Source organism: Larus michahellis, chromosome 8 (genome assembly GCF_964199755.1).
Source record: "Larus michahellis chromosome 8, bLarMic1.1, whole genome shotgun sequence".
Taxonomy (NCBI): domain Eukaryota; kingdom Metazoa; phylum Chordata; class Aves; order Charadriiformes; family Laridae; genus Larus; species Larus michahellis.
In genome coordinates, this window is record NC_133903.1 from 28681659 (window position 1) to 28703255 (window position 21597).

The 21597-nt window shown below is 40.3% G+C and overlaps 1 protein-coding gene across 4 annotated transcripts in view; it reads right to left on the reverse strand.

The window, feature by feature from the left end:
* The window catches only part of HMCN1 (hemicentin 1), a 188609-nt gene that overhangs the window by 52495 nt on the left and 114517 nt on the right, over positions 1-21597 (reverse strand). For all 4 annotated transcript variants that reach the window (XM_074596824.1, XM_074596825.1, XM_074596826.1 and 1 more), the window contains 14 exons: positions 20580-20702; positions 18945-19106; positions 17908-18189; positions 16504-16671; positions 13740-13853; positions 10158-10244; positions 9546-9737; positions 8331-8504; positions 7048-7161; positions 5506-5651; positions 3375-3525; positions 2485-2688; positions 1311-1424; positions 189-376 (listed from right to left, as the gene is read on the reverse strand). In XM_074596824.1, coding sequence (XP_074452925.1) covers positions 189-376; positions 1311-1424; positions 2485-2688; positions 3375-3525; positions 5506-5651; positions 7048-7161; positions 8331-8504; positions 9546-9737; positions 10158-10244; positions 13740-13853; positions 16504-16671; positions 17908-18189; positions 18945-19106; positions 20580-20702 — 2219 coding nt within the window. The remainder of the gene's footprint in view (positions 1-188; positions 377-1310; positions 1425-2484; positions 2689-3374; positions 3526-5505; positions 5652-7047; positions 7162-8330; positions 8505-9545; positions 9738-10157; positions 10245-13739; positions 13854-16503; positions 16672-17907; positions 18190-18944; positions 19107-20579; positions 20703-21597) is intronic.

Sequence of the window (21597 nt, forward strand, 5' to 3'; positions counted from 1 at the left end):
GCACAAACACACAGGAGTGGGAAGAAGCAGCTGAGGGACAGGGATAAGGGACAAAAACTCCTCAGGTTTGCAGCACCTTGTGGGAAAAAAAAATAATGCAGAATCTCATACTCAGCAAATCTGAAGTTTTGTCTTTACGGACAGCTTGTGTTTGCGGTGCTAAAAATCGGTTATTCACTCAGAGCTACCTGTAACCTCCTTCCATTGGACAGAAATGTGTGTTTGTCGTCTTCTGCTAGGAGGTGGCCATCCTTTTGCCAGGTAATACTTGGAGAAGGGCTCCCACTTGCCACACAGTCCATCACCGCAACCTGGGTCACAAGCACAGTCACTTCTTCAGGCAGATCACCATCAGCTCCACTGATGGATGGTGGTACTACAAAAGAGAAAACATGACCAGAATACTGCGACTTAGTATCTCACAGTGGTTTTTGTTGTTGGTTTTGTGGTGTTTTTTTTTTTTTTTAAAGACTGCCCATCAATCTTTTAGATTGTGTTTTTCTAAGAAAATAGTGAGGTCTTCAGTGAAAACAGTGAAAGATAATAAAATCTCAAGAGTAGTTCAGCTGCAACAAATCCGTGTAATTCAAGAGACTACAGGAGAAATGCACTTATTCACAGCAGCCATAAAGAAAAAGAAGTAAAACCTCATTTTCCAGCTAGTCCATCATGTTCTTTGCTGCCAGAACAAAAGAGGATCTCCAAGGCAGGGCCTCTTCCTAACAATAAATCAGTGTTTTCAGTGGTAGATACAGAAATAGAGGTAAAGAAATAAGCTTTTCCAAAGGCAAAAGCCTTGCATACATCAACAGACAATGCAAGCAGCATAAGAAAGCTTTCTGTGCAACATGTGTGAACAGATCATACAAAATGGACTCTGCAGGCGTTAAACGGTTGATGTAAATCATCAATTCCCTTACACCTTTGGGAGTTTTGCAGGTATTTTAGAAAATTATGAACAAAATAAGGAGAGAGAAAAGTCTAGTAGGTCAGAATTTTGAACTGAAAACTGGATAGGGAACAAGGGATACCAAGACAAAACCTGGATTTCTACATATAGTTTTTGTACTGGTTAAGTGTGATAACAAAAATGATAACCTAAAAATATACTGAACTAACAATATTAACACTATTTTCATGCAATTCTGTATATTTCTACAAGACTCTAGCACTTTATATAAACACATTGATTTCATGGTTTACAAATATGCAGAATTTATGAATTTTAAAAAACATTAAGTAAACCCGAACGATAATGCTTCATTAGGTTTTTTGTCATTAAAAAGAAAAAGGAAAGCAGGAAAGCTCACAGAGCACGCGGACATCGTAATGAATGGAATCCTCCCCAGCTTCGTTTACTGCCACACACATATATCTCCCGGCATCTTCAGGCTGTGCCCGCGGAATCTGCAACACTCGGCCTCCTGGAAAGAAAACCCACTCAACATTTAAATGCAGCATCAAGCAGTTTCCATCAGTCCCACACCACATTTCACTAGAGACCTGAGCAAGCAAATTTATGAATAGTCAGCATTTGTTCTGAATTATAACTAACTAAAGACTTTTATTTCCGAGCTGCTTTTTCGACTGGAGGATACTTGGAATTCAGCAATGTTCATACTCAAATGTTAGAAAAGAGTAATTAATTCCACAGAAAGGAATAAGATTCTTCAGCAATATGCAGCCAGACGTTATTCTTCAATGAAAAGTAGAAATATTTCTCAGCAAGGTGACAGAGAACTAATAGGCAAAAGGAAATACAAGCACATAATATTCTGTTAAAGCTGTTGCAAACTGAAAAAAAATCGGTTCTGAAGCTTATAGGTAGATACTATTTTTACTTCTCAGTCTATTCCTCATTCAAGGCATAACCACGTAAATAACTTCAAAAAGAGAGGGCATATTAGGAATACATTTTGGGAGCGGTTGTCATTGGTCTCCCAATAGATGAGCAATAGGTAGACAAAAAGACATCATCCCCAACACTGCCCTTCTCTACTCACACCACCCCAAACCATCCTCTGCAACAGAAAGGCTCCTTTTTGTACTCTCAGCATTATAAGCACCTCTCTCCCTTTCCCATATGTGGTTAAGTAAGAGCTCATGGCCATTCTTCTGCTGGAAACATCATTTTCCATGTCTCACTCCCCTTTTAAGAGGCTTTTCTACTCCAATTATGATTTTGCTAGAGCAAAACTTAATAAAGAAATAATTCAGGAACACACCAGAGAAAAGCTATCACTGTATTTTATTTTGCAACACATCATATGAAAGTTCAATGGTCACATTCACACCATTTTAGGGAGTGCTTTTAAAGGAAAGAAGGAAACAGCTTAGGTCCAAGGACTGGAAAAAAAAAATTCCAGTCAAGAAAGTCTGAAAAGAATATTAAAGTAGTGGTTTGAAAGGGAAAAGTTTATTACTACACAAATACTAGCACTAACACCATTTCTTAAGGTCAGAGAGTGACATCTTAGTACTCACCTGGTAATATGAGCACTTTATCACTAGAGCTCAGAGGATAGCCGTCTTTATACCACGTAAGAACCGGAGGAGGAACAGCATTGGTCTCACAGTACAGCGAAAGAGGATTATTGACAATCACATCTTTACTTTCTCCACCTCTTCCTGTATCTACCATATTACCAGCTTCCCATTCCTTATAAGGCTTTTGGAAACTAGGAGGAACTACAACCAAGGAGGGAAAAACGTTAGAATTTTACAGCAGAAATAGCTAGTTTTAAAGTCAAGAAATGAAGATACTGTAGTTGTTAAACAGCATCAATAAAAATTAAGTTAACACCTCCCCCAAATTTAGATTAGCCAGGAAAATTCTAGTTCTTCTCATTAGAATGAAAAGTTGAGCAATTTTCTGAAGACTAATAAATAACAGCATAAGAAGACCTGACAACAAAACACAGAGGGTATTAATCAACAATTATACTTAAATAGTAAGCTATCTAGTTTTACTCAAGTTCTAATTTTGTCTAAATTTTCAGAAACGACTAATGATTGTTTTCTTGTATTTACACACAGTGTGTAGGCCAACAGGATGCTTATGTCTGGGGCCTCTAAGTACTACTTAATACAGATAAATAAAATACAACGTCTTAATTTAAGCTAAATTCTAACTTTTTCATGTAGTTTAGAGGAAGATCAGAGTTACTATGTCATTCTACTGACTTCAGAAACTCTGAATACTGTATTTCTTAAAGATAAGCAAAATATACATGAAATAAAAATCACACAAAACCCAAAATCATTGGATTACACCAAGCAGGTGTAAAGGATACAAAAGTATACAGAATTCCAACATCCCAGAACACTAGAAGAGGTGGCTAGCAGAAGAATTTTATTATGTGAACTCTGTTTACCTTGTATATTTACGTCAAATTCCACTTCATCCTCTCCAGCAATGTTGGATGCCAGACAAGTGTAACGGCTGGTGTCTGATATCTGAGCTTCCTTAATCTGCAGAGTATGGCCACTAGCTTGGATAATGACATGATCATCTGGTTTAAGTGGCTGTAACGGAATATTACACGGAAATTAACACTTGGCAAAACGTACACTAGAAATAGCCATATCTGTGGAAGTGATATGATGTCATCTCTCTTCTGGTCAAATTCAGGTTGTTTCAAAATCTTTCTTAAGGCAATATACCGTGAGGAAGAGCATATTTTGGTTTTGGTATTTCCTCTGCGTTGATACCACTACCAACAGAACACCCTTCAATTTTTTGTTAGTGTGTCCAGCAAGGCCCGCTTTCAATCTACGCAAAGAAAGCAGTTGCTTATGACACCACCGAAGGTCACCACTTAGGACACAGTCCTAAGCCAGGTGCTCCTGGGACGGCAGCCTTGGCCACAGCTGGTGCTGCAGCTCAGCTCTTCTCTCTCCTCTGTTTCTCCTTTCCCTCAAACCAAAAGCTTTTCCTCCCTGAGAAAACTTGATCAAGCTCCAAGTTCCTGGAGATGGTTTTCTTTTCACAGTTGTCAGAAACTGCATCTTTACCTTTCTGATCTTGGTAGCTGGTCTCCTTGGAGGATGTGGTTTTATAGCACTCAACCTCAGCTGCAAGTTGCTGCTGAAAGGAGCAATGCCATCCCCATGAGGCAAGGGCTCTCCTGACATTTGATTAAATCAGGCTGATTCAATCCCTGAACTCACTGGCCAAGTCGATGAGCTGATGGAGAACCCACACATGTGAAACCATCTGTTTTCTATGAGGTGAACAACTCAACCTAACTCACCCTACAGCCACACAACCATTAGGATCTGCTGTTCAGCAAGGAGATGGCGTGAACATAACGTGGGTGCAGCAACAACAGAGATACACAGGCTTAGATGTTACTGCCCCTAGGATTTACATCACACGTGACAGTAGAGACTACACTAATACAACCTGTATCTCTCAATAATGAAAATGGAACACATTAGGGAGTTGGCACTGAACTCCTGGCCTGCAGAGGACAATTTATTTAGTCCATGGATGTGAGTGAAAGCCATTTACCCAGGACCAACCTAAGAAAGAACTGCTGCTCTGAGAGTGGCAGCAAGCTGCCTTTCTTTGGAGACCTTTCAACTCCCCTCAACGTAATTTTTCATTGTCAATACAATAAATACACCCACGAGATCCTGGAATTACAGCATATGCTTGAAACAGAGGGTGTATGCACAGTCTGTCCTGTGACTCCAGGCTGTTTCTGCACGCTCGGTACATCCAGGAAGAGCTGGTCCAGCTGCAGAGGCGCAGCACTCTGCCACACAGTAAGTGCCCTACCAAGAACAGCTAAAACAAGAGATTATATTCTCCTTTCTTACAGAAGAGTTGCACCATTTCTTTTTTATTTATAGGCCGCCCCCAGTAGACTGCACATCAGTACGATTCTGTGGCTTTGCCCTTCCAAAGTGTTTCTCCTCCAGACAGATGTTGTTGTGAAGGCTGCGTGTGGCAGGAACCACACCTCATCCCCCTCGCCAGGGATCTAGATGCTTTTGTGGTTTTGTGAGCTCTGCCAGAACCCGGCGGGAGGCTCTCTGCAGCTCCTGCAAGGGCAGCACTTAGAGGAACCAAGCATGGGGCCATTCTATAACAGGGCCTTTGGGGACTTTACACAACGGCAAAGGGACATGTGGTCACACCATGGGATGCTACTGCTAAGGCAGGGCCCTCCCCTCTCAAAGCACAGGCCAGCGGCAAGCCCGGGAAACTCCAGCACTGTGGCACTGCCAGGCACCCACAAAAAAGCAAGGGTGTCAATTTGCGGAGGTCTGGCCAACAGCAAACATCCTAAGACGCATGAGGGGTGATCCCAACACGTGAGATCCCACTGTGATGGGATCTTTCCACCCAGCAGGATGGTGGGAGGATGGCTTCCTACTGACTTCAGCAGCATAAGCGAGCCCATTACACTGCATGAATGTCCATTAATAGTGATAGTGAATATGCAGTTGTTTCTGTACGAAATCCACCCATTAGAAAGAATTAAATTTGTGACTGGCCTGTCCATCCTTGTACCAGCTGATGGCAGCAGCAGGAATGGCATGAGCTTCACACTCCAGGGTAAGGCTGTGGTTTACTTTGATCTTCACTTCTTTAGGGGAGAGACCCATCCCTGAGGTATCTCCTTTGTTAATCGTGGGTGGAACTGCACAAAAACAAAGGGAGCAAGAGGGACTTCTGTGACCTACTGTCTTATGCAGCGTTTCAAAATTAACTGGACAAAGGGAAAACCTGCATGATAACCTCAGGGAAAGCAAGCGCGTTCTCCCTATAATCTGCCTCTTCCCCATAGCTGAATTTCTATTTTTATATATGTATATGTATGTTAAACTATTTTTAGTATATGTATTATACATAAAAATACATAAAACTGTGTTTAACAGTTTTATGCAAACCTGACTATAGCCTTACCTAGCTATAGCACTTTATTAGGTGTTGGGCTTGAATTCTATGAAGTGCAGCGTACTGCAGTCATTAAAAGGCATTTTAATGGAAACTAATATTCTGAGAAACATATGTTTGAACTGAAGTCCACACTCAGAGTAGCTGGTCAAAACTCAACATTTCCATTCCATTGAAATCGTAGTATTGCAAAATCTCATTTCCTTCTGAATCAGAATAAAACCAGAACATTTGAAAATTCTTAAGCTACCCCCCACCCTGGTCTCATAATATCTTTTAAATTATTTAAAATGCTTTCAAAGCATTTTCCATTCTTTTTTTCAATGGGAAATTTTAAATTCTCCCTAATGCTTACAGTACCATAATAACTGTCAGCTGCAGTGGCATCTGGGGGTGGGGGGGCTTTATGTTGCTACATAGCCATACTTCAATAATGAACTCTTTTGTTACGTTCTCATTATTCCGAATCCAATGGGGCCTTATTAGGGACCTAGTGTAATTAAAATAACAGCACGGTTACTGTGAGGGAGCAAATCAAACTCCAATTCAGACTAGGAAATTAAAAAAAAAGATGAAAAATCATGCTTGACTGAGCCTATAATGAAGAGTTTGAGCATTAAAATAGAGTATTAGACACAGATGTTCAAAGGACAATGTGCTGACAGGAAGGACTGAATGGGAAAGCTTTTGTGCATATGGTATTTTATGGAAGGATATAAAAATAGTATCCTCCTGTTTTACCTTACTCAAGAAAGGTTCTCATTAGATGTTAAGGGTACCCTCCCCTCCTTTTTTTTCTAAAATAGTTTCTTTGCTCACGAGATTCTCTGCTCACATGTCCCATTGCACTGCACTCGTCTGATCATTACCAAAAAAGCATTTCAGAAGAAACTGGAGTTCAGGATTTCTTAAACGTCTTCCCCTGGGTGGTACAAAGATTTTTAGCCACACAGCAGCATTTGTATAAGACGCAACAGCAAACTTTGCTAGTCTCTCTCCTCAAGCAATGCCATGAGCTAATGCAGATGTTTGCTAAACAAAGCTACTAACAGAAGTTCTTGTATTCACCAGGACAGGTAACACTGCAAAGGGGAAAAAATGGAAGAACGGGGGGGGGGGAAGTGGAAGTATTTCCTTACTGTAGACTTTCATTTCATAGTGTTTCAAAGTTTCTCCAGCCTCATTTGTGGCTATGCAGGTGTATCTTCCAGCGTTGTCCTCCTGTGCATTTAGAATCTGCAGGGTTCGACCACCTGACAATAGACATCATTCTTTAATAGCATCTACATTATATTCTCACTTCTGCAGCATATTTTCAACACGTTGGTCCAAATTGTGCCCTTAGATGAGCATGAAAAACTGACTGCTTACCACCATGTACACTGTGTAATAAATAAGTGCCTAATTTGCAGGAGTGCTTTAGATCACAGCTCCCGTTGTCTACAGATTCTTGGAAAATATGTTAACACAGTGCTGTACGAGAAGTATCTTGAAGATATTTAGACAGGAAAACATGATTTAGGGTTCCACACTTCATTCACAGACAAAGGGAAAGGAGGCAAAAGGGTAAGACTAAGCCAAAAGAGTCTATTCAGCACACGGGGTGGATGTGAGTCTCTGAACTGCCTTTCTGCTTCAGTGCAGTACTTCATACGAAAGAGGCCCTTCACTCCCTCTGGAGAACAGACAGAAGCAACTGCCACAACGTGAGAAGCGTTAACATGACTGAATCAGTAGGATTTAAGACTTCAGGTGGCCTCTGCAACTTTGACATCCATCAGTTTCCTTCCCATAATATCCTGTTTATTTATGATTTATATTGTCTGCATTCTCAGAGATAAGGCACTATTTAATTTGGCTGCAGCTCTTTTCAGACTGCATTTCTAGAAATTGTCCCCCTGTGTAGTAATTCAGTTCCTCACTATCAATATCAACTCATTCTTTCTCTGAACACTTACAGTTAACAATGATAAAGTACTGGCTTATCTACATTACTTCAGTGTTACCAGTGAAGCTTGTTCCTGTTTTCCACCACCACAGGTGTGCTAGGTAAGAGCTACTCCACAAATTAAAAATGGCAAATTACTAATGAGCAAGAAAAATGTCACCTCAGTCTTTTTACTAATGTTGTTGTTTCTATCTCTCTCCATCTAATCTCCACACTTAATTTCAACTTATTTACATTCATTATTAACTCCAATTAACTTGTTTGCCATCGTTTAGCTTTACAGAACAAAAGGATAAATACCCAAATACAAATAAAATACAAGCACTTAAAGAATATTCAAATGAGAAGTGCCGCAAAAGTTCAAACATTGCACTTAGTAGAAATATATCCTTTGAGTTTTCAAAAAAATCTGTAACAGGAAACTAAACAATGAAAGAATGAAGTGTTATTTCTCAATAATAACAAAAAATTTACCTGGCAAAATGCGGATGTTTCTGTTGGATTCTAAAGGATTACCATCTTTCAGCCAGGCGATTGTAGCTGGAGGATAGGAGTAAGCCTCGCAAACCAGCGATGTTGGACTGTTGAGGATGACAATGACATCTTCAGCATTTCCATGGCTGTCTGCACCCACAATGGTTGGAGACACTAGAAACAACAAAATCATTAGTTAGAGGAAGGACGTCTATGAGAAGCCAATTTTCTGTTCCCTGTTCAGTCTAGGAATCTGGTTGCAGCCTTAAATAGCTGGGAGGCATCCACAGACTCACAGAATGGACGGGGTTGGAAGGGACCTCTGGAGATCATCTAGTCCAACCCCCTGCCAGAGCAGGGTCACCCAGAGCAGGTGGCACAGGAACGCATCCAGGAGGGTTTGGAACGTCTCCAGAGACGGAGACTCCACCACCTCTCTGGGCAGCCTGTGCCAGGGCTCTGCCACCCTCACAGGAAAGAAGTTCCTCCTCACGTTGAGATGGAACTTCCTGTGTTCAAGTTTGTGCCCGTTACCCCTTGTCCTGTCACTGTGCACCAATGAAAAAAGACTGGCCCCATCCTCCTACAAGGTGGACTGAAACCCATCACCAGACAAACATTCATGGTTTTATGTTTTGTCCTTAGGTGAACAGTCAGGCCCTATCAGTGGAATCCATCTACCCCTAGCCTTTGTCACACACAGGTCACCAGGAGGCCAGCCACCACTTCTCGCACAGCAGCTGGCAGAGCCACCGCTTGATGATCCTGTGAGCAGCAGACAGGTAGGAGGCAGGAGCCTAGGAAATGAGGATGTGGAAAACAAACTTGCCATTGTTTGCATTTGGTTATGCAATAACGGTCATAAAAAAAAAGAGAACTGCAGATGGATACAGCTTTTATGAAGAGATCACAATCCGAAATGCTCTTCAGATACTTCTTCCTTGAATCACAATAAGTCAATACGCTGTCCTGCTCATTCCACACACACAGTGTCCTGTTAGAGTTCCGCATTTTCTAGCTCTATATTGTCTTAAGCACAGAACTGCTGTTTCTATTGAACTACTACTATTTATCACTTACTAAGCTATAAAATTTTAATTGTAGACAGGCAGCTTATGCATTGCTGTAATTAAAGTACTACAAAATTCCAATGTGATTATCTGTTTTTTCCTGAGATGAATATTTTCTCTGCAAGAGCCAGCCCAGCTGTCTTACCAAGTACATTAAGACTGTAACTTTTGCTCTTATCTCCAGCTGTATTGGATGCAATACATGTGTATCTCCCTGTGTCAGTGACTTGAGCGTTGTTGATTTGCAGGAAACGCCCATTAGACAGAAACTTGTGATCTTCATCCTCAGTTAAAGATTGCCCATTCTTTATCCAGGTGATCTGTGGTACAGGGTTCCCTTAATGGAGTAAATAAAATTGCAGATATTAGTTGTTGCATAGTCTCTAGGATATGCCATGGTTTACGAAAAACACAAAAATACAGTTTCAGATGCCCTTTTAAAATACATCCTTTTCCTTTAGGGAAATGTTTTGGACTATGTATTCTAAAGTATTTGAACATCCTGAAGTAATGTAGACCTCCTCTTAAATTCCACAAGCCTTTAGAGAAGAAATAACACAGCAACTATCCTCTTGGTTACATTTTATATGACCTTTATGAGTAGGAGTGCTTAGTCCTGCTATAAGCACCATGGTTAAATCTAAATTTAAAAATTCCACTGAACTGAAAATTCCATTAAAAACACGCTATTCAGAACCAATGACGATTGACACTATGGGTTTGATCAGCAAGGATAAGAAATATTGTATACTTTTACCTATTGCTTCACACGTTAGGGTAACTCTGTGCTTCTCTTTCACTTTCACATCTTCCAATTTATTTTCACCCACAATCCTTGGAGGCACTGCAAATAGACAAGACGACATCATCAGCAAGTATTGCTTGCAAGCGATTTTCATACAACAAAGATTCACTCAGGCTACATCTCAGCGAACGCTTCCCTTAATCACCTCAATCTAAGAACGGCTCAGATCTACCAGAAACAGGTCCAGATGTGAGACGCTGCGAGATAACCTGCCTGGACAACAGATATGCACTCTTCTGCTCCCCTTCACCATACAAGAACACACAACAGGCAAGAGAGGACCACAGACACATAAAGTACTCACCTCACTTTGTCTGCAGAGCTAGAGAGATACTCAGGGTGCTGAGGAGTGTGGTCTGTAGGGCAGTATTTCTGAGTATGGTCAGCAGGGCAATGGTGATGACCATTAGTTAGCAGGGCCAGGCTTGATCTTATACACCAGCAGGTTTTATAAGTTTGTAAACAAGTTCTATCACCCATATTAAGCTGAAAGTGATTTATTTGTTCAAAACCATGTGCTTAAGTTTAAGAGTTGTTTGCTTTCCAACACTAATTGAAAGCATCTATCTAAAACTCTAGGGAAAGAACTGATTTATTTAAAAAAAAATAAAATAAAAAAAAAGTCAGCTTGTCTATTCACATACCATATGGGGTTGTTATCCCTTACGAGCATGCTCAAAGCCATACAATAGATTACTAACAAGTGGATGCTGTGTAAAGGCAGACGTGTTTTATGCAAATACAGCTAATTCCATACAGGCAGAAGAACAAACTGATAGGTCTAAAGGCATCTTGCTGTGGCACAAACTATGTTTCTCCATGGAAACAGAAGACAAAACCATACTCTTAAAATACCTTCCTACACCCAAACAGCCAACTTAATAGAAGGAAACTCTTACTGTATGGCTGACCACCAAATAATCTTGGCCAACAGGACTGCACAGACTTATGTGCTATGGGATGAGGGAGGCCAGGTTATGAACGTGTTGGTGAGCAGCTGTGGTGGTGAAGAGCTCTGATCAACTATTTATTTCAAAGTAGAGGCATTTGTAGATTCAGGCCAAAAGAAAACAGCACTACAAATCAAAGTAGGCGTGGAGTATAACAAGTTGAAAAGGAGGCCTATAGTTAAAAGACAGCCCAATCTGCTAGAGGTTTTGGAAAGTTTTGTAACAAAGATGTCAGACTAGGGAGCCAGATACCACACTTTAATAATCCTACAAAATTCAAACTTTCAGCCTATATAGAAGGCCTAAAGAGAGAGGAAGTAAAATATATTCAGCAGCTTATCTGTGATCTGCCACTAAGTTGGAAGCAAAAGTTTTATAAAAATTGGAATAACAGTAATATGCAGAATTCATTGTTAACAGATAAAAATAATGTTACATCAAACTTTTTATACTAATGAAGGGTATAAACTAGAGTGAAGAAGAAAAAACAAAATTAAAAGAGGCTTGCATTTCACTTGGCTGGAATGGCAAAGATACTACAGTGCAGCTAAAAGTTGGCTTCTGACCAGGACACATGGCGAGATGCGGGTTACAGAATTGAGCATGCAGGAAGATGTGGCCAGTACTGGCACCCTCACCAACTTGTGATGCAGTTGTCACCAAATTTCCTACTGTGACTGTACAAGCAATCCAAAATAGACTTTTGTATGGGTTCTAGTGTCCAAATGCAATGAGACAAAGACACATCAACTAGCAAAGGAATTAGATGGGGGAAAATATAACCTAAAATCATAAACTTTTAAGTCAGGCCAAAAGTTACTATTCATAAACAAGCAAAGCAACTCATCGCTTTGGCCCCAAAATAATACAGTAAGATGTCAACACATATTAATTTCAGAAGTATGACAAAGCCACAGAAAACATTTTGCAAATATATAAATATTATGCGTATTACACCAAGCTCTCCATGCAAAGCGGCTTGCCTCTTGTAACTCCTATCTACGGTTCCTATTTACAGCGAGCCGGTGAATAGTCTGTGTCGCTATCAGGCCGCATTCCAGTAACTTTCCTCCAGAAAGACAAAGAAATTACTGGGGGGAGGGAAGAAAAGACTGAACAATGGAATTTTCCACTTAGCCCACTTGAAATCAGCTTCACTGAGCATTTTTCTTCAAGGCAAACAAAGCCTATGCAATAGAGATTCCCAGAACCCTCAAGAACACCCTGCTACTAAAACACTCCAAAGAAAACAGTAAAACAATGAACGCTTTTCAGTGTTTATCCGTCTCTTCCATTCTACCAGACTTACACTTACATGAGCTCATCAAATAAACATGAACTGACATGAATGTAAGTTATCATTTACAGGCTGAATATGCCTCAGTCAGCTGAAGGCAAGGGAAGCTGATAGCACTCAGCACCTTAGAGAAAAGAAACTTACAGGAAAATTATATACAGTAATGCTGTAAGACAACCTGCATCAGGCCAGGTAATTATTGATAAAAATACAAATAGTTACTAAACCAAAAAGCAGTATTTTCTGGGAAAAATACCATTTTTTAAAAATAAGTAATGTGACTAAATTGCACATTAATGGTTCCAAACAGCCATCTAAAGAGCCTGCTGGACCAGTCCCTGTCTAAATACATTGGTAGGATCACCCGCTACCACACTTGGTTTATATCCTTTACAGTACCAAAGGCTTTACTGACCAAAGGTTTCCACCGGATCAGAGATCTCTATTTTGCAAAAACAAATCCCATCTCCAGCGTTTAATTTCCCTGTTGGTCTTGGCTTCGCCTTCACACCTTTGTTGCAACAGATTATTACCATCACACCACTCAGCTATCCAGGTGATGCACAGTAATGCTGGGTTTAATTCATAAGTATTATCATATGGGGTTGCATCTTTTTGCATTTCAGTATTAGATGCAACAGGTTCACGTGAATTTTATGTGGTTTCCCAGGGCCGTACTTTTCTTTTGACTTAAACCAGCTTAAATTTAGGCTGGTGCCAAAAGAAATAGCACTATTGCCCTGACCACTCTTGTCATGTTCCTTTCACCAGTACTATCATTTACAGGCTGTGTGGTGAACCAGCAGGGAACTGATCGGGCAGAAAACTAACCTGACCAGGAAAAGGCAAAAACCCTACCTTTTCAGATCACCCGTAAACTGATTCACCTTGTTCATCATGCCCAAGTGAGAGTGAAGCTATGAGCAACAAGAAACAGAAGAGGGAATGGGAGTCTGGCTGCCAGCATCCCCCAGACTTATCCTGAAGCCAATTACATTGACATCATTCCCTTTCAGAAAAGAAACAAGTAAACCACAAAACAGAAGTAGCTGCCGGGTATTCCAAATTATGCCTGAAGAATCTTCATTTTAGAAACTAAACAAACAGCAAATTCACATGTAGAAGTAACTTCTTTTTAAAATCTGATTTTCTGACCATGTTATCAAATGCATTTTTTTTTTTTTTTCCCAAGGACATATGTTTTGGCAGAATAATTTTTAAAATACCAGCAAAGTATACAGTAGACCCTCTTTTCTTCTACTGTAACAAAAATCATCATGTACTTACCTAATACAGAAAGCTCAAAGTCCTTCCTCACCTCTCCTGCAGCATTGGTCACTACACAAGAGTACTGACCCTTGTCAGCTACACTTGTGTGTGTCAGACGGAGCGTCCTGCCCCCTGAGGAGAAAGCCAAAAAACGTGCAATTGTTAAAGTCCTGCTCCAACCAAGATGCTCCCGAATTGTCTGTGCTAACTCTTAAGTTTTCATATTTTTTGGTTAAATTTACAGCTGTAATTTTTTTTAATGCGGTCTACTTTTTTAACGTGCTTTGTTTTGCTGGACAAGCAGTAAGAGAAAGTGACTGACCTTACTCCTACTCCCACCATTTCTGTATCTCTGCTCAAGCCCTCAGCTCCTCAGTGCTTTTAGATCTGCACTTAATATTGATCATAGTATTCTTTCCAGTCAGTAACTTCCAAACTACCCTCACACATCTCTTTTTTTTTGTTTTTCTCCAGAAATTACATTTAAGTGAACTTTGAGGCATTCAGGTATTTTCTGAGAATTTCTGAAGGAAGTCAGAGACCAAACGGAACAATCAGTGAGAACTTGGAGACACATCTGTAGAGTTTGTGCAGAGAAAATGGAAGCTGCTCCACACAGGTCACTCAAACTACATGCAGGGGTACAGCGCACACTTAAATCATTGATCAAGCATGACCCTGTGACATCCACATTGTCATTATGGGGATATATTCCAGAAACTTATGTTCCTGGTTATGTGCTTTGAAGGAAGAAACTGCTGACCTGGATAAGGGATGTGCCTCTGGCCAAGGCATCCCGCCTGGTGGAGGGAGTTACTGTGAGACTGAGGGAGGCTCAGCTCTCGGCCTGATCCCTTTGCCCATCCACACCCTGAACAAAGCCATGTAAGAAGCGAAATGAAACCGGTATGTGCCCGCAGGAGACCAACTTTCTCTGGTGTCACATACCACAGCACACCGAGGGCTGCTGAGGCAGGATATGATTTTCTACATTTAGCTAAAACTTAATAAAAGCTTTTGTCTTTCCTAAAGCTATTATGCAGCTTAGTGCATGGCCTGCAAGGAAAGCAGAGGTGGTACGGTGGGATTTTTTTTCTCTTTTTTTCTAAAGGATATGTAGGAAGCATCACGAAAAGGAAACACCAGCATGTATCTGAATTAACAGATTAAAAATTGCCAGTAGTATGTCCACACATTTTAATCATCTGCAATGCCAAGTATGTTTTCAATTAACAGAACCAAAATCTTGCTTTGGCAAAGTGTTTTACCTCTTACATTAGTCGAAGACGGGAATTTTTTGTTGTTGTTGATTTTTGTTTTTTACGGCTGTACAAGCACAAATAAAATTCCAAATGCCATGTCGGTTACAGTTCACTACCACAATGTGTAGCTTTATGAAGAACCACACAAAAGCACAAAATTTGCTGGAAAACAAAGCACTGAGTTCTGGCCTGTTTCCCCACTCCCACTGCAGCTAACATTCAGAGACAATAAACATCTTTTTGTCTCTCACCCTTCCTGACTGCAATCCAGGTGGTGATACGAGTGTGGGTGTAGAAATCAACAGACAGAACAGAAACAGTCAAGCCCAGAAGAAATTATTTTTATTGATGGCAACTTTCCACAAAAAGGAATGCATGCCAACACAGATAGCCAGATTTATACCAGATAATAATCAGACACCCACTCTTTTTTCCATGCGCCACACGTGAAAATGGGAAAGCAGAAGACAGGACTACCTAGCATGTTAAAAGCTACACTGATGAAAAAAATCCTGAAAAATTCCAGCTCCAAATCCAGTCTTAGCCGAGCTTCTAAACACCTTCCAGTTCCTTTACCTGTCTGATAGTTTTCCTGTGTTCATGCTGTAGGATTGCTTGGCTTTGCATGGTGGCTACGTCAGAGTGTTTGAAACTTCATCAAAACTTATTTTCATGAGATTTCTAGCTGTGAGTGGCAAACCCAAGATCAAAGAAACATCTCAGCTGTCATCTGAACTAGTTCTTTGTAGGTTACTCGAGCTTGAAAAATCGAGACCCCTGATGAATCGGATCTGTTTCTCTGCTTGCCTGTCCTAAGTTTCTCCAGATGCCTTCGACTAGTCTTCTTGCTAATGCGGTGTTTTGTGCTGCCTTTGACTGATTGTCTAATCCCAGCTTTTATGAGATGATGATATTCTGAAGATCAGATTCAGTTAGCCCCAAAGCTAGGAAGAATTTACATCATTAATTTCTGAAGCTCATGAACAGGTTTCCCTTTGGTTTTATGTACAGACTCACAGAAATGACATGTTTTGTTTACTGTCATATGTATTAATTCTCTCAAAGAATTTTTACCTTTAAAGGGTAAAATAACTGTGCAGAGGAAGTGGCAGAGAAAACTAATCAAATGAGAAAGCTAATGCAGTATACATGATGGCACCAACAAACCAAGTTGTTACCATCTGACATATTTCTGGAAATAAGCTTTGGACTAACAACCACTATCAGCCAGAATTACGGCTTATTCCATGTCACAGACCAAACAGTTTCCGCACGTTTGGGCCATATACATAAAGTTTGGTAGCAACTTTAAAAGTTGATGTTAGCTATTCACCAGGCACTCCAGCCAATCTGACCCCATTTACTGAAAAGCTTGGCATCGAGTAACAGTTTCTCTTCTTTCCTTGTCTTTACAGGTGATTAAACCAAACCTTCTTTCATGTGCACTAGAGATGCAGAGGGCCCTTCAACCCCTTCCTTTTTATTTTTTCAATGAAACCCCACTCCACGGGCTTTTTTACCTGAGAGGATTCTCATTGAGTTGTTCAAAGTGACAGGCCATCCGTTCTTGAGCCACGTTATTGATGGCAAAGGAATTCCTGACGCTTCACAAACCAGAGAGATGGGATTCTTCTCCACAATGCTGATGTTTTCAGGCATCTGCAGGTAACCAGCAATACCTGGGGGAACTACAGAAAAGAGTAAAGAAAAGCCATGCTTCAGAACACATAAAAATTAATTTTGCTCTCAAAACATTCTGTCATCCAAATAATAATTCTCTGAAGCTAAAATAAGCTTGGCAAGTGAAGAGCTACACAACTGAGACATTTAATACCATATATTAATGACAATTTCTTACTGTGTAATGGCATCAGTTCTGTTACCTTTATTTTACGGCTTAAGAGCCCTAGCAAATAACAGTTTATAGCAGTTCTGTCCATTCTATGCTAATTATAATTTCCAGTATCTAATGAAACACTAGGGAAAATCCTAACGCTGACAGAATTTTTTCTAATGGAAAGAACAACCCCCTATTAAAATAACTAACAGAAATTTATTTTTAGCTTTTCTTTGCTAGAAGTAAGAATATTTCCACTGTAGTTCTGCAGTTCTACAGTTCATGCTTTATTAAATAGAGACTGGGGTCAAGAATTGACCAACATCCTCCAGCACTCTGAGTAGCCTGAGGAGGTTTAAAGTTTCTTTTTACTACCCAGAAGTCTGATAATACAGTACAGCAAACATTAGCAATAAAAAAAATGCATAAATAAAACTCATGAATAATTTAGGCCTCTCATTTTCAATAATGAGAATTCCTGTGTGTACTTGCACAGTAAAATATGAATGTTGTGTTCAGTGAAGCGTAAAAAAGCACAAAAAGAATTACAGTAGCTGTAAGATAACGTGATGTTCCAATCAATTCCATCAAGTCAAATTATAGATGAATTATAGTTGGAGGTGCCATCTTTAAATTCTTTTAATTGTGCAAAATGAGAGAACCTGGTAATTAGGTACTTGAGACACTGGATATCCTCAGGTAACTGTCTTCTGGTAATGGCCGTAAGCAGGGTGTTCTCAGTTAAACCTTGATTTCTGTCTCCCACCATAGAATATTTCCCACCATGACACCCACCTCAACACTGTATAAAATTATACCACATCTTGGTTTTCTCCTCTCAGGAGATGGAGCAAGTGGGGGTGGACTGATATTATATTATATATATAGTTATAAATTGGATTTGGATTATTGTAACACTGCAGTTGAAACTGCATCACTGATCTGCACCTGAACCTGCCTCACATGTACAGCCTACAATAGATACACATGGTGCATTCAGCCACACAACTATTTCTTGGGTGTCCTTTGGTGAACTTAGAGGTCTAATTTGTTTCTGTTATGCCTGCTCTATTTTGCACATACTCACCGTGAACATTTAAATCATATTTTCTGTCAGCCAGCCCTGCCACATTGGCGGCAACACAGACATAGCGGCCAGTGTCGGACACCTGGGCGTTTTTCAGTTGAAGAAAGTGACCATCCTGAAGTATCTCTATGTCCCTTCCACTGACCAGCGGACGGCCATCCTTCATCCATGTGATTGCTGGTTCTGGAATGCCCTGTACCTTGCACTCTAAAGAAATTTCATTTCCTTGGGTGACAACAACTTCTGATGGGTGGCTACCACTGTTTAATATAGTCGGTCGAACTACGAAAGAAAAAGAAACACAGTTTAGAAGTCAACTGGCAGCTACATTTCAGGATCTTCACCCGGTTCTGAACCGAGCAACAACCAAGTTTGCCGGATCAGTATTTTCATAAAGACCAGTTATTGTGTGTTACTGTTGGCAAATCAGTTAAGGGCACCCTGCAATCCATACCATTTTCTGCAGGGCTGAGAAAAGACAAATTACCTCACCCAAAAGTAAAAATGGTTTTTAAAATGTAACTTACAGGCAATTTTTAAAATGCAAACAGAAAAAAAAAAAAGTTAAAAAAGACTGCTCCAAATGCTTAGAATAAATGCTGTCAATCCATACAGATTTCTGAAGATTTTCTCTTTCATGGGATTGTTTAAAAATACCTCCTTTTATTCCCAACTGAAATACAGAATTTGCAGTAAAACTGCAAAATCTAAGTTCAATTAGTTGTCGTCACTACTACAGTCTGGTGACAAGAAACACTACACTAACTAACCCCCAGAGGGGTTACATACTCATAATCACCTGTGGTCAAATGCACTTTCAACAGATACATGCGATGACTTGGACAAGCTCAGAGTCCAAAGCGTCAAAGTTTTAATTACTTAACATTCTCCTCAGAGTACCCTGAAATTGTCCTATAGCTAGACACTACTCTCCGAAAATCCTGCAGCTTAACATCACTGTGCTGACACTACTTCCATAACATAACTCTATTTCAGAATGGGTAAACTATGGAACAGAATTTTTCATGGTAACTTACTGTATACTTGCAAACTGTATTCTTTCTTTGCACTTCCAGCTACATTTGAAGCAATACAAATGTAAGATGCAGCATCAGACTTTTCAGCGATTGAAATCTGTAGCTGTCTGCCTCCAGATAATATCCGCACCCTTCCCGAAAGCTCAGCCATCAGTGGAGAGCCTGCAAGAGACATTCTTTCAGATAAAAACACAGAAAATTGTAATGAGCTTGCTCACGTGGTGTAAAGTCCACCGGCTCATTTAAAAATTACTGAGCTAGACAATTGTCCATTTTATAATTGCTCTATCAGTGTTTTCCCAGACATCAGAAACCTCACGCAAGCAGATTGTGAGGACTTCCCACATTAATTGCCGACTTCACGACATACGGCAACCTGAGCTAAAGCCCAGTAACTCTCACCATACTCGCATCCATCCAGAAAGCCTGTGACGCTTCCACTAAGCAGCAAATTCAACACTTTCAGTAAGATCAGCCCCGTTGGCCGGTATATAATCATCAGACCCAGCACAGCCAGTGCCTAGAAACGTACAATTTAGTCTGCCCAGCCAGACCATCTGTATATTGTGTGTCACACAGCACAAGCGCATACACTTCTGCCCAGGAAAGTTTCCTTTCTGTCATTAAGAAATGTACTGGCCTTCCAGTACGTTATTAGAACATATGATACAATGCCTTTTTGGCTTCCAAGAGACAAGGTTTAAAAAGAACTTGATAAACTTCATCTTCTCTGAAAATTTTATGCAATAAAAAAAAGTGTTTTGTAATTAAAATTTGCTCTTTCCACAAGCCAGATTTAATTAAGGTAGGTACAGACGACACTGTACTGTGCCTTCTAGGAAAACACAGATGAATTGGTAAGATTGATTAATAACACAAGAATTACCATACTTGAAGAGTTCAATATCTTACTTTGTCTAATAATCTCTCTCCAACAGTGTCCATGTTGAAAAGAAGGTGTTAAACATACCTGCTTTTGTCTACTGATTCATTAGAAAGTGTTTATCAATGTTACTTTAACCCCTAAAGCAAAAAGGTGTGCAGACTACTCTTTTAGATATTAAGATAGGATGAGAGAAAGGTTCAGTAAGTCCCAAAAGCAATTACTACAACTAGATGCACTTTCACCACTTGGCAGCATGCCATGGCTGCAAATTAAAAAAAACAGAGGATACGCCTATGTTATGTGGTGGATATGTCTATGTTAAGTGGCGGATCACAGGGCAGAGACCCTCCAACTCAGCACCACAGGACTTCACAGTGACCCACAGCGCTGCCAGCTGGGACCCACAAAGAAGTCTCGGTGCTGTCTCGCTGCACCACGGTAAATAAGCATATCGAGAGGGGTCAAGTGCTTCACTAACTGCTCATTTTTAAGCCAGCTCAGGAATCTCTGCACTGCGCTTCTCTTGCACACCTTTAGGAATAATGATACCTAATCCAAGCAGAGGTGAGTGAGAAAGATGAGGATAATCTACTACTGTAGTTCATTTTACTCAATAAGGACTGTTGGGATATCTGCATGTTTGAACTCCTGAGAACACACTACCTAAAATGTTTACAGGAAAGAAGAAAAAATGTCAGATCAGAATTATCACATTTGCTTTATAAAACAGACAAGGGATAGTTACTCACCATTCTTTTTCCAGGTAAGACTGGGTGGTGGGATGCCACTAGACTCACAGATCAGGCTTATCAAGCTCCCTTCAATTACAGTCAGTTGAGAGATGTCATCTGAGCCATAAATACTCGGTGACACTGAAAAGAAATGCCAAATAATTGCAACATTTGAAACAAAACATTGGCAGCCAACAGTTAAGACCCAAATGACCCTCACACAAATTTGTCCCATTATGCTTTGAAGCAATTACAAGGACCGTACTCTCTTGCTGGCAATGCAAACCAGACGCTGGGTAGGGAGTAACATACTTGCAAACAACTGCATCTGTCCCTCCGGCTTCTGAGCTCTGGTGCATGCACAGGCTCTAGTTCTGCCTGACTTTTGAATGGACGTCACAGAACAAAGCCATTTCTGTCAATTATTCGACTGACTCCAACTCTAAGAGCCTGTCTCATTCACGGCCTTCACTCATAAACGTACAGATATCATCATTAGTCAGAAAGTAACTTTTAAAATTCAGCCCAACTTTTTCCTTTGAGTTTTTCTGGCAGCAACACGCTGGCTGCCACATCCAACACGAAGGACCCCATCCCTTCGGTTGCCCTGCTGTAGCAGGGTGCCAGCTTTGCCCTGCAGCACTGGGACTGTAACCCAGTTGCAGACAAAAGGGACCACTGTTTTCACTCTGATTCTCAAAGTCTTCAATAACTTCAATCACTAGGGATAACTGCCTTCTTGAAATGGAGGAACCATTTTTTTTCTGATGAAAATAGCGTAGGTAACACTTGAAAAGGGACCAAAAAAAAGCAGAGGAGAACACAGGCTGAAACTGGCAAACAAAATCTCAACAGTGAATAACTTATCCAGCACGTTTTTTTATGCACATGACAGTAGACAGCTTCTCCTTCTGACACTTCAAACTCTTTATTTAGCAGCAACCAGATGTATGCATTTCAGAATGACCAACTGCAAAGGGCTTTATTGTACTGTACTGGCTTCAACCTTTTATTTGTCCTGCTTCTAGTAAAAAAG